General features: G+C 39.9%; 1 protein-coding gene across 3 annotated transcripts in view; it reads left to right on the forward strand.

The window, feature by feature from the left end:
* Pard3b (par-3 family cell polarity regulator beta) overlaps positions 1 to 13,853 on the forward strand; it is a 1,028,687-nt gene that overhangs the window by 509,232 nt on the left and 505,602 nt on the right. For 2 of the 3 annotated variants that reach the window (XM_039083322.2, NM_001191808.2), the window contains 1 exon segment: positions 7,985 to 8,073. The exons of the other annotated variant lie outside the window; for it this stretch is intronic. In XM_039083322.2, the coding sequence (XP_038939250.1) occupies positions 7,985 to 8,073 (89 nt within the window). 3 annotated transcript variants of the gene reach the window in all.

Genomic DNA, 13,853 nt, shown 5'->3' on the forward strand with positions numbered 1-13,853 from the left:
TACTTCAAATATCCTTATTCATGAACTATGATGGCTTATAAACTTAATTATATATAAAATAAGAAGAGCTTTGTAACAAAAACTTGATTCTTTAAGTTATACTGCTGGATAAGAGGCCTGCAAATCCGGATGGTGGTACTGCTCCTCCTCGTCACCTTCCTCCTCCTCTCTGCCCTACCTCCTTTGGGTGTTGACAGAAGTATAGAACATATCTTTACTTTGGAAACCGGGACAGCACATTTCCAAGGTAGTCTATTGTGTGTAGGCAAGCAAGAAAGTCAGTTTGCGGCCTCGTGGGTGAAGAGAGTGTGGAAGAGAAAGTTTTTTAATGATGTGTTGCTCTATTTTCTTGCGCTATTCCTAAGCGAAGTCTGAATTTGCATAGCTTTGCCCCAACGTATAAAGTGCATTTACTACATCAAGTTTTGACTGAAATACATTTCCATCAACAAAATGAAAGTGATTAGGGTAGAGTTTTGTCTTTCTCATTGGCTGAATGTGTCTTGCTTCCCCCAAGGCTTTTAACACTCGCCAGCTTTAGGTGACATTGGATAATTGCAACTGAGGTGTTAGGATCATCACATTGTCCATTTAGCCATGCCTACACTTGAAATATTTGAAAATAAAGTACAGCTTAAAGGGGCAGAGTAAGTGAAAGAAAAGCTAATATTTACAACCCGGTTGCAGCAGTTATTGGGGAGGGAGCACGTCACGTGAGTACAGGACTTTTATGAGCTGAGGCAGAGCCTGGACACTAAACATTATCTTGATTCATCTGAGTATTGGGTGTAAGCAGTTTTCATAAATATAATGATATGGAAAAACCGGTAGAAACTTAGCTGAAACCAGATGGAGAAAAGGAATCCGATTATAAATTGAAATGATGAACACGAGTATGCCTGTCTTTGTCTTACATTTAAATATATATGTTGTTTCTCCTTCTGTGTTTGGCACTTTTGAAAGTGCTGTTTGACTGTGGGAAAGGAGTGAGCATTAAAGGAGGTTAAGGAATTGCCTTGCTGAACTTCTGAACTTTGATAGCTCTCGAGGATGCAAAGCGGGCGGTACTTGAACATCTGTGTGTGAGCATCACAAGAGCAGTGGTGCTGGCTGTCAATAAAGATTGTCAGAGCAGGTGAGGCCCTGACTTAGAAATAATGGAGGTTTTACCTTTTGATACCTGGACCAGGCAGTCTAACTTATTCAGATCTTCTAAAACAGAATTCAGGTGTCTCCCTAGCCTCACTTTGAGCTCACAGAAGTGTTTTGACAAACGGCATTATATTTATTTAGGACAATTTTTAAATATTTACCTATGCAAACAACAGAAATGCACCCTAGCTAAAATGACCCAAAACCTTGCCCAGTAATGTATGTAAAGACTGCATATTTAAGGATTTCGCTTTTTAAATGCCCTTTGTCTTCTCAAACGTAATCTAGATTCCTGGGAAATATTAATAATGAGCCCTAATTGTGCTTATTATTAGCAGTGAGAGAAAAGACGAGGTCAATAAAACAAAATTTAAAAAAAAAGAAAACCAGGAGGGAACCGTGGTAAAGACTCAGCTTCAGTTTTCAGACTAGTCTGCCTACTGTAAGTTCCTAAAATTCCATAGAAATGAATATGGTAAGAGAATAGAGAGGCAGAGTCAAAGGAGGGGACAGTCTGGGGTCCAAGAAAAGCATCCAGAAAACACTGATTTAAGTTACTCTTGTGTGTGTGTTTGCTCAGTTGAGCAAACCTTATTGTATCACGCAGCCCCCCTATGTGCTCCACAAACACATTTTATACTCAGAATGAATCCGAGAAGTCTCCCAGCCCTTTGACAGATGAGGAAAATGACAGCTGAGCTGTTCTGTCTGCTCCCTAGTAAATCAGCTATGGCACTTAAGCTGGAGCTCTATGTTGTCCAAGACCAGCACCACATCCCACCACTATACACTGGCCTTTCCTCATAGGACGACTACTGCTTAGTGTCAACTAGATTAGATTTAGTGTTTCCTAGGAAACGCACCTCCAGAAACACCTAAAGACATCACCAAAGAGGTGTGTCTCCTAGGTGGTTCTAAATCCGATCAAGTTGACAATGAAGGGGGTAGTCATCATAATAGGTATGGCTAATGTGTTTGCTTTCAACCACAAATCTAAATTTTAGAAGGCGATGGTATTAACTAGTCATGACTTCATCTTGAACAAGTCATGATCCTTTCCCCCTTGAATGTGTTCATGTATAAAACCAAAAGAAGAATGTCCAGAAACCAACCAGGTATGCTGGCTCACACCTTGAACTGCAGCACTGTGGAGACAGAGGCAGGGGGACCTCTGAGACTTGCAGGCCACCTGGGTCTACAAAGAGAGTTCCAGGACATCCAGAACTATACAAAGAAACCATGTAGCTAATTAATTAATTAATTAATTAATTAATTAAAAAACAAGCCAAAAAAATCACCCAAGGATGTAGTGAATATACATCTAGTTACTTGTGAAATATCTTGAGGTCAAGAAAATCATCCAGAACACATTTATTTAAATGTGTATTTGTTTGTGTGTTTGTTCAGCCAATGTTTCTAAGATATGGCTGCATATCTTTGTTAGTGGCTTTGAAAAGTAGTAAAATCCATATGACAGCTACAGCTTAGTGGGTAAGCATGGTCTAGCTGGATCAGCATTCCTGAGGTATTCACCATTACAACCAAAGAGTCTGAAAGGGAGACTCCTGCCAGACAGTATTCTTAGGCACCTATGTGTTTTCTGTCAACATCAGATATTTGTATCAAAGCCTCTCATGTTCTGCTTATACCTGTTGCTCCGACTTTGGGGTAGGGCCCAGAAATGTGTGTTTCCTCAAGGCCTTGGATGTTTGTGATCCATGTTAGAGTTTACATGTTACAATAGAATAAATGAGAAAAAATATAACTTAGATGACTAATAATTTAGCACTTAAAAACATTTTCTTAATGTCTAGATACATGGATATAAAATACAATCGTATGCATGCGGGTAGGAAAGGCTTTGCCTGTTGAGTTGCTGACAGTGAAACACTTAGAGATGGGTTCAGGGAGTCAACGGAGAGGGAGTCAACAGAGACGTGCAAGGCACTGCCGGCAGCAGGAAGAACGTACTAGGTAGGGCTTGTGGAACAAGGCCTGACTACTGAAGTGCATGTTAATTCCAAGTGTGTGCATAGCAAATGCAGTTTGTTTTTACTTTAGCAAGATATTTTTGTTCTAAAAAGTAAAAACAAATATTCTGAAATTATGCCCAGAATTTTAATCTGAAAATTTACATTATGTTTATGTATGAGCACCAGGCACATAGCCTCCCGTTCAAATCTTTACTGGATAAATGTTGCTCTTACTCTCATTCTAAAATTCATGTGTGATTTCGGAAGAAACTTGTGGCCGGCTTTTCAGAATGCAAATCTTCTTTTAAAATACACTAGAGGTTTTGAAACATAACTCAGTTGTAGTTCACGTTTTTTAGTCAAATTGTTAAAAATATGGGGATGGGGGAGACTGGAACAACAAGACCATGGATCCCCCTCCATCTATATGTCACAGAGAAATGACTGTTAATAAAGAAACTTGCTATAACTTTCATCTTAGAAATGAGAAACCGAACCATAAAACTGTTTTTGCAATTATAGCCAACCAGACAAACACAGTGGGAATTTAGGTAGCCTTTTTTCCGACTTCTTTTCCTCAGCAAGAGTGAGATGCCTAACTTAGCAGCACTTCGTAGGGAATCGTGTACTGTCCTGCATGGAATCAGCGACTTGTACAAACTGAACTCTCCAGCAATAGTCTGGTGCTGACACGGTGATGACCCTTGAAGAGAAGGTTGCCCTCCGGGTGCCCGGCCCCGCCCCTCGCCGGCAGCCTGTGAGCACGTGCTGTAGTTAGCACCAGTGGTAACGAAATGTAAACACCTTTACTTTCCAGCTGCTGCTAATTGGTTTGGGAATATTTGTGTAAGTGTTGATTTTTAAAGCTAAAAATAGTGCGGTGCTGTTTAAACCCGATGCATTCGGGCTGTCATTAATGCTCCCACGATCCTGAAAGTGTTGCTAAAAATGTTAACTCTTTTTAAAATGTAGTAATTAAGCTTGTCTTTTTGTGAGGGCCACATGCATGTTACATGATGTGGTAGAAGCTGTAACGGATGTACTTTAGAGTAGCCAGGCACGGTCGCTGGGAAGGAAAGGGTTGTAATGTAGGAAAAACAGACAGGCTTTACAATAGCACCCCACTTTACATTCCCTTGCAGTTCGTCTTCAACCCCAATTTTAATATAGCAGTAAAAATAGAAGTTGCAATGATTTTATTTTAAAAATTAAATATACACCCTCCAGAGCATTCTGCTTCTATTTCTAGAGGCAAGTTTTGGGATTTTTAAATCACATAATTAATATTTCTCCACTATGGTTAAGAACTATGGAGGCTGTGTAACAACCATTATGATGAGCCTTTACTTCTCCATAATTTAGTTATTTTTGTCCCTCTTCTCCCAAATATAAAAGTCAAGATTTTACAGATTTTTTTTCTCCAAGTTATTTAAGTAAGCTATAAGGGGGAAATTTTTCATTTTTAGATAGGTGTGAGTTCGTGACTCTTCATCACGTAACGTATTAAAGGAAAAACTGGTGTGCCTTAGTCATTTGTGTGAAAAATTTTGAAGTTTGAGGGTAAAATGATTCTGCGTAACCTGGTCAGAGACAGCTGCTTTTGCCCTAAGGTTTGAGGCACTGCAATGCCAGAGTCAATTTGGAGTCGGCTTTGTGTCTTTGTGGACTGCCTCCAGCATCTGCCTTCCTGCCTCATCCCCAGAGAGTACTAAAGGGTTTTGTTATTGCAATATACAGAAGTGATTTTGGCAAGTGACAACCACTGCCTGTTATCTAAGATGATATACTATAGTCTCTTCCTCTTTATGATAGTTGTAGCAAGGCAAAAGGTTTTTGGTGCTACTTTTCAAACAGTGGGACTACTGTCTAAGACATAAAGCCTGTGGATGTGCACTTATTTCTTGCAAATGACACCATCATTTGAGCAAAGATTGTAGCTTACACAATGGGAAAAAATTGTTACCTGTTATGTAACTGACATAGGATTAGTATCTATAACATGCAAAAAAAGAAGAAAAACCTGAAAATCATAAAAACAAATAACCCAATTTAAAAGGAGTACAGAGAATTCTCAATGAAACACAAATGTTTGAGGAACACTTAAAAGCCATTCAACAATCTTAGCTGTCAGGAAAATGAAAGGTTGAAAACACTTGGAGATTTCATCTTACCCGGTCACAGTGGCTGAGAACAACAAGGTAAATGACATCTCATGATTGGGAAACATGGAGAAGGAAGGACATTGATTCATTATTACTGGGAATGTGAACTTGTACAGTCACTATGATATTCGGTAGGGGAGTTCCTCAAAAACCTTAAAACTAGTTCCAACACGAGATCCTGATACATATAATCAACTCTCAAAGATGTACCAAAGGACTTCACACACATTTAGAGATCCTTGCTGGGCCATATCATTGTTGTTCATTGTAAGAGCCGTAAATTAGAACCGTTCTAGATGCATATCAGCAGAAATACTGAAAACGTGGTGCATTTATAACCAGGAATGTCATTCAGGTGTCAGTCAGGATGATGCCGAGTAACAGGTCATCCTGGATGCAGTTTCCAGGGCCAGAAAGACAAACATGGTCTCTCTTAGGTGTGAATCTTATCTTTTAAGCTTTAGATAGGTGTTTCATTGGGATTTATGTTATGTTTAATTATTTGTGAGTATGAATGTGGGAACGTATGTGCATGAACACATTTGTACATAATTCTAGAAGCGTGTATCAGATCCCAGGAACTCGAATTACAGGCAGTTGTAAGTCATCAGACGCTAGTGCTGGGAATTTGCCTCGGGCCCGCTACAAACATAGTAGACATTCATAGTTGCCAAGCGTGTCTCCAGCAAAGTTTGTAGTTGTTGACATTATTGTCAAAATGTAGTCAGCTCAGAATCTCCCTTGATCAGATTATCACACTCCAAGTGGCTCTGTACTAATTTCAAATTGTTATTAACATTTTCAAATATATAGCACATCAAGTATACTGTTGACATAAATAAAACCTTTGTCATTAACTACAACTAGGCAGAAAACTCCTTCACTCCTAATAAGTTAGAGCCAGGAAGTATGTTTGTTTCCTGCTGTAGTTAGGGCTCCATAACAAACTTCCACACGGAAAAGGGAGGTCCAACAGTACAGAACTAAAACCCTATACTAAATACTCCTTTTTGTTGGCACTGTGATGTAGAGATCAATTGTGTTCTTCATCAAATACTCGGTGTAGGTGGAAGTTGACAGATATACTGGATCTGAAGTTGCTGTAGACACATAAGAGGTTCAGAATTTAGAGCCTGCATGGAAAAAGAGAACAATTCTGAAAGAAACTGACATTGTGATTTCAAAATTTAACACAAATCTAAGGTGGGCAGAACTGTAGGGCTGCCACAAGGACTGTAATAGGTAAATGAACAGAATTGGAAAATCAGACTCGTAATGAGCGACTCGATCCTTACCTGCAGCTGTTCCACCCTCCTGCAGCGCCAGGGGGACGGGCACCTCAGCTGCATGATTGTAGTTTCAGCCCTGCACACATCTGACCTCCAACTTCACATCTCAGAAAATAGAAGAAAGCATGCGATATTTATATTTAATCCATAACATTTTGTGGTAATTTAAAAAACAAAGACAGTAGACTCTGACTGTCTTTAAGATACATACACAAGCCTCCCTGTTATATAATCAGATAAAAAGTCAAGGATTTGGACATAAATATGCTTATCAAGTATGTTGACACAAATGACCATCACAGGTTCAATAATTGTTACATCTGTCTCGGTATTTTGTTTTTAACTTGCTTGATCTTGCCTCATTGGTTCTGTTTGATCTTGCTTCTTTTAGCCTTTCCTAAGGATAGTATGAACATTAAAACTTTCAGATATTGTTCTTTTACAGGTGCTTTCCAGTCAACTATTAAGGATTCTTGACCTTATAGGTTGTCCTTCATTTCATTTGTCCATGTGGAGACCAGAAAATTGAATTAAGGAAAATATCTCTTACAAAACATGTGCACAAGTTAGGATGTTGCGATCCATTTAAAATAAAACAAAATTTAAAAAGTCAGTTTAGGGAGCTATAGGAGTGGCTTAGAGATTAAAAGCATTTTTTTTTCTCTTGCAGAAGACCTAGGTTTGACTGCCAGCACCCACTTGGTGGCTCACAGTCTACTGTACCTCTAGTTCCCAGGAAGCCAATGCCTTCTTTTGATATCTATAAGCACCAGATACTGACACAGAAGCCAAACACTCACACAAAAAATTAAGATGAATAAATTTAATAAATGCTAAAAATAAACCAGGAAAGCTGGTCATGGTAGCAGTGAATACCTTTAATTTCAGCATTCCGGAAGCAGAAATGGATCTCTAGTTTTGAGACCAGCCTGGTCTTTAAGAGCAAGTTCCAGGACAGCCAGGCAACAAACTTTTTTTTTTCTTACATTTCACTGTGCTGTAGAAGTACCCGCATGTAGAGATCCTTTCTCATTACTTAGGACTGGAGACTTCTTTTAGTGTTTTGTTTATGGTTTTTTGGTTTGTTTGTTTTTTTTTTTTTTGACAAAATGTGGTTAAAACATGATACTCAAACCTAAGAATGAGTAGCAGCAAGTTGAGCAATATATCCCTAGCACTTAACATACTGTCTTGTACAAATGGCCCATTTGAGCGTTTCAGAAACCCAAGAGGAGAGGAGGGCACAGGGAAAGCACTGAGGACATTAACAGCTGTTTCCAGTCTCAGAAGAAATGGGAGCAAACTGTATTCAAAGCCATGCTGTTTCCTTCCTCAGTTGAAACATTTTGTTCAAAGCTTCAATTCTTTATGTGCAGCGCCCACAACCTGTGACTTTTCTTCATTCCAGGATTCTGCCCAGAACTTGGAAAACAGAGACGTTATGAATGGTGAACAGACAGGGCTACTTATGCTGCACAAAACGAAGAATGAACTGAGGTATTTCTTTATAAAGATAGGATGTTCTTTTTTATTTAAATTTGGCTCATTTTATTGAATGAACTTTAGTTGTTCTAATTTTGTAGGAGACACTTAGGAAAGTAGAACTGTGTAATAAAGTACATTTCGATTCAATTACTTACTCCTTTCTTCCATTTTCTACATAAGATATGAGAACTTTACTGATAACCATATATGTGCAAATATAATAGAGGCTTCTAATACTCTTCTGCTCAGGATTTTGTTCATTTCTTTTTTCACTTTTATTTCTTATGCATTCTTTTATGCCACTGTCCCCTTTTACTCCCCTCCTTCTATCCTCTCCCAAGTCACCTTCTTACAATTTCCTATATGCCCCTCATCAAATTGATAGATTTATCCTCTTCAATAATTGTTGCTATGTGCACCCATGAGTCCGCGCGCGCGCGCACACACACACACACACACACATACACACACACACATACATACACACAAATATATGTATCTATCTATATGCACAAATATATGAACACAAAAGGCCAAGTCATTTTTTTCCTGTCCAGGTTATGGTTTCAAAGGTAACTGCTCTGTAATGAAGAGTCATTGAAGGCTCACGTCCCTTGGAGAAGCCAATTCTGCCTCTATCAGCAGTCAAAGACTGCCAGTAGTTCCTTATCCACCATGCTGTGGTTGTATGCACTGGGTTCAGCTCCCCACAATTGGTTAATCTCTCCATTGTATCTAGTTGTAGCTCTCTACAACTCTGTTTACTGTCCAGAAACTCTTCTTCGATGAGGGAGTGGTAGCCACAATTATTTGTGAGCATAAGAATATGATCTAGAGTGCAATAGGATTGTGCTGGTCTAGCAAAGTAGCTGGTGAATTCTCGTCTAAGTTCCATGATCTCACTACTCCTGAGAATTTGGCTAGGCTTCTAGTGGCAGGCCTGATTTCCCTCCTGGGCACCCAGGATTTTTAAATAGCTTTTTCTTGCCTTTGCCCTGCAGTTAGTTTACAGAGCCCTTCAGAGTTCTTTGTGTTTGAGTGTTTTGCTTTGCCTCTAGCTATGGGTACTTCTGTAGCTTGTGCTTATACAATCCTACAGTATTTCACTTGGTGCTTGGGAAACGGATTTGCTTCATCATTCAGGATTGTTCCTATCATTAAGGAGAATGTCATGTTATGTGACGTCAACTATTCCTCTCCTTAGTACTGATCTCTAATGTCACAGCCATTGGAACTGCCGGAATACAAACCATATCTCTACTCATCCAACTCTGCTTGATGGATGGGTTCCTAGTCTACAGAATGGAAACAATAGAGTTGGGCTACAGTTCAGTCAGAAGACTGTTTGCCCAACACGTATGAAGCCCTGAGTTCCGTATAAGCCAGGAATGGTAGCTCACACCTACAGTTCCAGTAGTTCCCATGAGAGATGGGGCCGGGATCAAACAGCATTATCCTCCACTACACAGCTGAGTTCAAGGCCAGGCTGCAGTACATGAATATGTAACTCAAAGAATTAAGATACAACCTGATCAGAGTGTTGGTATTAGGATTTTTGTATTACTGCTTTTCATGTCTGTATGTGATAATATATATAAAGTACTTAGAACAGTGCGTGGGGCAGAGTGAGCCTTGTATTTGATGCTGTTGCTGCTGTTATTATTGTCACCATTTTCTGTGGCGGGTTTATTATCCCTATACAAAATACTTGGGATCAGAAGTCTTTCGGATTTTAGTTTGGTTTTGTTCGTTTGGTTTTGTTTTGTTTGTTGTTGTTTAAAATTTTGCATTATTTAGGTAGAGAGTACTGGTTGTGTATGCCAAATCAAAATAAAGAAAGGAAAGAAGAAGGAAAAAGAAAGAAGAGAAAAGAAAACAAAGACAAACAAAAGCCCTAAGACCCTGCAAAACCCAAATTCCTTGAAACATTATGTCAGTGTTCAAAAAGTTTCATATTTTAGAGCAGTTTGAGCTTGGAGACTTTTAGATTGGATGGGATCACCTTGTAGAGTTTCCATTGTTATTATTTTCAAAAAGTCATTTCAATTTAGCATAAAACATAAATGTGCATTTCTTCAGTGGTCAATCTAGCAATAGAAACTCCTGCTGGAGCTGCCCTCACTCGCTCACAGTATCCCTTGATTAGGTCTATTTACTAATAGGTGCAGTCAGTTTCCAGGAGACCAGCTACTTTCCTCTGCAAGGGGGACCACTCCTTATCAAGTAACCATGGAGACTCTATTCAGGTTTATGATTTTCAGCCATGTGACCATAATTATCGTTCATTAGGAATTTTTATTAATGACTTTTTTGGGGGGTGATTTATTCAGCTTACTTCCACACTGCTGTTCATCAACAAAGGAAGTCAGGACTGGAACTCAAGCAGGTCGGGAAGCAGGAGCTGATGCAAAGGCCATGGAGGAATGTTGCTTACTTGATTGCTTCCCCTGGCTTGCTCAGCTTGCTTTCTTATAGAACCCAGGACTACCAGACCAAGGATGGCACCAACCACAATGGGCCCTCCTACCCTTGATCACTAATTGAGAAAATGCCTTACAGCTGGATCTCCTGGAGGCATTTCCTCAAGGGAGGCTCCTTTCTCTGTGATAACTCCAGCTTGTGTCAAGTTGACACACAGAACCAGCCAGTACAGTTGGTGACTATGTTTCTCTGTTGGTAGTGTGAAGAATGCCTTCCTGTACCAAAGGTGCTAGCATGCACCCACCACATTTTCTTACAGAGTTTCTTGGCAGATGATCTTAACTGTATCTGTCATGGCCTATACTGAATATTTAATTTCCCCTTCCCCCCATCTTAAAAAAAATTGAGACAGAGTTCACTCTATGTATCATATCCTTGCCTTGAACATGAGATCTTCCTGAGTGTTAGGATTATAGACATGTGCTAACACCTTTGGTCTTATTTCTAAACAAGTCTAATATATGCTCAAGAAGATGGTTGGATAGAGTGGCTAAGACAGAGTCTTATAAAAGAGCCAATATTGGAAGTTTCTGGAAATGAAAGTTTACTGATTATTCACTAAGGATGTGATTTTTAGATGTCACTTAAACCTCTGGATACCCAATTTCTCTGAAGTCTATGTCAGAGGTTAATGTGAGAACACAATAGATACCTAAAGGGATGGATGGGGAATATGCCATCCCACCCTCCTCTTCTTCTCTTCTCTTCTTCCTCTTCCTCCTCCTCTTCCTCTTCTTCTTTTTTTTTAATTTAAATTTTTTCCATCTTTATTAACTTGGGTATTTCTTATTTACATTTCAATTGTTATTCCCTTTCCTGGTTTCCAGGCCAATATCCCCCTAACCCCTTCTCCTCCCCTTCTATATGGGTGTTTCCCTCCCCATCCTCCCCCCATTGCCGCCCTTCCCCCATAGACTAGTTCACTGGGGGTTCAGTCTTAGCAGGACCCAGGGCTTCCCCTTCCACTGGTGCTCTTACTAGGCTATTCATTGCTACCTATGAGGTCAGAGTCCAGGGTCAGTCCATGTATGGTCTTTGGGTAGTGGCTTAGTCCCTGGAAGCTCTGGTTGGTTGGCATTGTTGTTCATAAGGGGTCTCGAGCCCCTTCAAGCTCTTCCAGTCCTTTCTCTGATTCCTTCAACGGGGTCCTATTTTCAGTTCAGTGGTTTGCTGCTGGCATTCGCCTCTGTATTTGCTGTATTCTGGCTGTGTCTCTCAGGAGAGATCTACATCAGGCTCCTGTCGGCCTGCACTTCTTTGCTTCATCCATCTTGTCTAATTGGGTGGCTGTATATGTATGGGCCACATGTGGGGCAGGCTCTGAATGGGCGTTCCTTCTGCCTCTGTTCTAAACTTTGCCTCCCTATTCCCTGCCAAGGGTATTCTTATTCCCCTTTTAAAGGAGTGAAGCATTCGCATTTTGGTCATCCTTCTTGAGTTTCATGTGTTCTGTGCATCTAAGGTAATTCAAGCATTTGGGCTAATATCCACTTATCAATGAGTGCATACCATGTGTGTTTTTCAGTGATTGGGTTACCTCACTCAGGATGATATTTTCCAGTTCCATCCATTTGCCTATGAATTTCATAAAGTCATTGTTTTTGATAGCTGAGTAGTATTCCATGTGTAGATGTTAAAATTTTTAATATTATCTTCAGCAAGCATTTCCCACCATGCTGCATGGATACCCATCATAAGGTATATAATGGTTTGCTTTGTGTTGTTTTATTTTATTCTATTTTTAGTTTCAAGAGAAAACTCATTCAGCTTTTTCTGGTTATAGGTACTGAAAGAAATACCAAGTAATTGAGAGAAGTATCATGAATGGTTTTGTAAAATACATATCCATTATGTGATTTTTGAAAATAGCCCTTTTGTGTGTCTCATTGTTGACTTTAGTAGGTTAAGAAACTACTATTCAGAACAACTAGCAACTAGACACGCAATCCATGTCTGGTCTACCGCTCTGGCCTGTAAGTCCTCTTATTTGAGCATTGCTTATGTGTACCACAAAGGGAAAATGTGGTGACAGGCATAGCTGGACTCTGTGCAGAGAAAACTCAGAATGGATAGTGTGAGTACAAAGTCCCAGAGCCTGCAGACTGTGTTGTCAGAGGACCAGAATGCCTCAGTGAATGGGTGGGGCCTGCAGAGCATTTCCTCATCTGGGCCTCAGTGTTGACTGCATTGCTCCTGTGTGGGCACTGAGCCCAAATCACAGCTGCTATGAGGTCACGAGTGTGATCTCCATGCCTTGTCTAGAAGCTGGCATTCCACAGCCCCCTCTCCATCACCAGCATTTCTTTCTGCCCCACCCCCAATTCTAGAGTATTCCCTGAGGCTGGATTGAGAAAAGTTATTGGTGTAGATGTCAAGTGTATGACTGACTACTCAGTATCCTATTGTTATATATCTATCATTAACTGCCTCCCACTGGGGGCAGCGCAGTGTTCGGGGAGAGATGCTTATCTGATGGAGGTTGAGAGCAGCCTTAAATAAGAAGCTATTGGGAAGTGTTAGCTTCAGAGAAAAGAGACTCTATTTTTAGGGTGTGCCACTGGCTCTGGTAAATGGCTGCACAACTATACACATATAAACAACAGCAATTAGACTCCGAGCATTATTAGAAAAGGACAAACAGACATGAAGTAGGGAGAAGAAAAAGTTGATGGGGATGGGGTAAGTTTGATCATATTATATTATATTAATGTATGATATTCTAGAGAATAAAATATTTTTAAAATACTCAGAGAAGAATATAAGTAGGACAATCTTTGTAGTATGGCATGTTCAGCTCCTGGGAGAAGTGTACAGATTATACTTGTTTAGGTGGTAAAAGTAATTGGAAAGACAAAGTTAGAAGCAGCTTCCAGTGGATTGATGTGGTCAGCCTCCGCATGTGGGAATAAGTCCTGACAGGCCATAAAGCTTGGCAGAAGAGTACAACTTTGGGCTCATTTCCTTACAAGTAGCACAGAAGCTAGGTGAACCTGTAGCATCCATGTCAAAATGACTTAGCTCTGGTCCATGCCACTGTCATAGCTTCAGGCTCTGTCATCTCTCAGCTACGCCACTGCAGTAACTCACCATTCCCCTTTCCTAGGTGAGCCCCATCTTAGTCTCTAATTAAGTCTATGTATAAGGACTGAGTAAAATGTTATAAACTGCATTACTTAGCATTTCTTTCAAAATTTTCTTTTTGAATTAGATAAGGTCTAGGTTTGAACACTGGCTTTTCACCTCGCTACCTGTGCATTATTGGACTAATTACTGAACATCTTTAAAATATTTCCTTCATATGGAAAATGACT

This window comes from Rattus norvegicus, chromosome 9 (genome assembly GCF_036323735.1).
Source record: "Rattus norvegicus strain BN/NHsdMcwi chromosome 9, GRCr8, whole genome shotgun sequence".
Lineage (NCBI taxonomy): Eukaryota > Metazoa > Chordata > Mammalia > Rodentia > Muridae > Rattus > Rattus norvegicus.